Source organism: Olea europaea, chromosome 15, assembly GCF_002742605.1.
Source record: "Olea europaea var. sylvestris chromosome 15, O_europaea_v1, whole genome shotgun sequence".
Lineage (NCBI taxonomy): Eukaryota > Viridiplantae > Streptophyta > Magnoliopsida > Lamiales > Oleaceae > Olea > Olea europaea.
The window spans coordinates 29,757,656-29,760,595 of NC_036251.1; the positions used below are offsets into that span (position 1 = coordinate 29,757,656).

The 2,940-nt window shown below is 43.3% G+C and overlaps 1 protein-coding gene across 1 annotated transcript; it reads left to right on the forward strand.

Annotated features, from left to right (window-relative positions):
- The first annotated feature begins 600 nt into the window (after positions 1-600).
- Positions 601-1,347, forward strand: LOC111411532. The gene has a single exon (XM_023042052.1). The coding sequence runs from the start codon at positions 601-603 to the stop codon at positions 1,345-1,347; it is 747 nt and encodes a 248-aa protein (XP_022897820.1).
- Positions 1,348-2,940: the final 1,593 nt, after the last annotated feature.

Genomic DNA, 2,940 nt, shown 5'->3' on the forward strand with positions numbered 1-2,940 from the left:
GAAAGAAAAAATGCACAGTGAAAAAATTTCAAGAAGAAAAGAAAAAGATGAAATTTAGTTTATGGTGTATTTATTAAAACTCAGAATTCTTCTTTTATTTATTTATTATTATTATGAATATAAGATTGTAAATTTTTTGTGGTGTATTTATTAAAATTATGTTTTAATTGTGGTGTAATAAATAAATATTGTGTTGGTAATATAATTGCTATGGCATCGCACTAAAAATTGTACTATGCTTGATGTGTCGTTGGAGCAACTTTTACACTTTGATGTTTACACCAGATATAACATCTCATTAAAGATGCAAATCTTTTTAATTCAAATTTTAATGAATTTAAAAATAGATCAATAGGCCTATAATCTTGCCACGTCGCGGTCAGGCATGAACCAGCCCAAACAAGTAAAGAATCCTTCCATGGAGGAAATATCCAGAAGATGCCTGAAATAAAGAGCTTTAAAGAAATCTCCGAGAGCCAATCTCCCATAATGCCTCTCAGTTATCACAGATTCCCACTCTCTCTCCACCATCACTAGATTCATCACCACCCTTTCCTCTGCCCCTCTGCCACCCCCGTCGTCGGTAAACTTTTCCTCAGCATGTCCATGTTGTCATCGGCGCCATCATCACCACCGGAATCACTCGCTAGGCCCCAAGAAAAAGAAGAGCTCTTAAGCCATGTGTTGAAGTACCATAACCAAACTAAACACTCCTTCACCAACTATGCCCATGGCCCCCATGGTCTTGACTGGGCTAACCAACCCAATCCCTTCCGCCACTACGTAACCGCCCCGCTCCTGTCCCTTCTCCACCCCGAAAATGACCAGAATTGCCCCCCCTATTTCGTCGTCTTCAATTCTCTCCCATCTCTAGAACCTATTTCTAAAACCACAATTTCTCAATTTTTCTACAATTCCCTGGCTTTATCTGCGTGGAAAAGTACTGGCTTTTCCACTTGGTCGTTACGTGTAAACCCAAGCAGTGGAAATCTTCATCCTACAGAGGCATATATCATTTCGCCTCCTGTAGATTCCTTATCGAAACACGCTTTTGTCGCACACTATGCGCCAAAAGAGCACGCGTTGGAATTAAGAGCGCAAATCCCATCCGACTTTTTCAAGAGATTCTTCCCCGATAATTCTTTTCTGATCGGATTTTCCTCAATTTTTTGGCGGGAAGCTTGGAAGTACGGCGAAAGGGCCTTTAGGTATTGTAATTCATATTTTCCGATGATTCCCAACTCAGTCTTCAAAAATATATTCGTCGGATATGATGGGGAACATCCCGAGGATTTGGAAAATATCCTCGACTTCTCTCCTAATCATACCATGACGTCGGGCATTTGAGTCCTTGATATTCAATGTCCTCATCCTTTTTTCTTCAACGATACCACATCCTCCTACGAACAGTGACATGTAACACTTGATACCCCACAAGACTTCTACATACAAGAGGAGTTTATTATTGTTAGACTTGCACTGATCCCACACTTGTTATGCATGTCAAACATCAACCTTCGATAGGACTCTATGAGATAAAGATTCCCCAATTGTTCAATCCTAATAGGATTCAACCACCTAACACTATAAATATATGGTTTTACCTCATCATTCAGGTACTATTTTTTATGCAATTTTCAGTCCATAGCCTCACGCACATATTCTAACTTAAGTATTGGAGGGGCGACGAGGACACACCTCGACGCCTTTGTTTCAAGTACCGGAAGAACACGTTCGTGCTCGCCACCAGTCGTCCAGCTCGAAATTGCTCAGGTACGATTTTTGGTAGCATCATTGGCACCGTTTGTAGGAAACGCTACCAAAAGCCATAGTAAACACACGTTCAGATCTTTTACCAGCAAGCTCATCCGCTCCAAATCAACCTCCTCCTGAGGATATCCCTATTCCTCAAGAGGAATCATCAGAAGTGCCAGAGCCTCAGCCGGCAATCGTCACTACCGGGGCCTTTGAAGAGCTCAAACAACAGGTCGCCACATTGACTCAACTGCTAAGTCAAAGAAATTCGCATCCGGCACCCTAGGGGGATTTTATGGCTGATGCTCGAGCTCGAGCTCAGCGACATGTCACTGATAATGGCGGAGCAGGGGCCTCGGGCATACCACATGTGACCTCGGCCTCGAGATCAGTAACCATGAAATCCGGGGAACTCCCTAGGATTATTCAAGAAGGAATTATGGCGGGCCTACTTCAAGGCAACAAAGGGTCAACAAGATTTAGTCCCAACACTCCTTTTACTCCCGGGATATTGACATTCTCCCTGCCAGACAGATTCAAGTATCCTAGGATAAAAGAGTATGATGGGACTACCGATCCAATCAACCATCTTAACGTATACACCGACGTCATGAACCTACAGGTTGTATCGGATCAGGTGATGTGCAAGGCCTTCTCGCAAACTTTGATGAATGCTGTTAGGGATTAGTTCTCGACCTTAGAGCCCAACTCAGTAGCCTCATTCTCGAATTTAGCAGACAAGTTCTCCGCCTTCTTCACAAGCAGTAAACGCATCAGGAAAACGGTAGCCTCCCTCATGCAACTTTGACAGGGACAAAATGAGATCCTACGCGAATTCATGACCAGGTTCAACAAGGAAATGCTACAAATTCCCGACCTTCATATAACGGCAGCAGTTTCTGCCCTCACATATGCCATAAAGTGTGAGGCTTTCAAAATGTCACTATCCAAAACTCCGCTGAAGACAGTGATCGAGCTTCTTACCCGAGGAGAGAAGTACATAAATATAGAGGAAACACTGAACCCGAGGAAGGTTGGACCATCCCATGATAGGGTCGAGCATAAACGACCGCATGACCCAAGCCCCCGTCAAGAACCACCTCGGAGTAAACAGAGGCAGGAGGCTCCCCCAACGTCATTCGTTTAAATACATCGAAAACAAATATTTTGATAGAGATCAAGGAC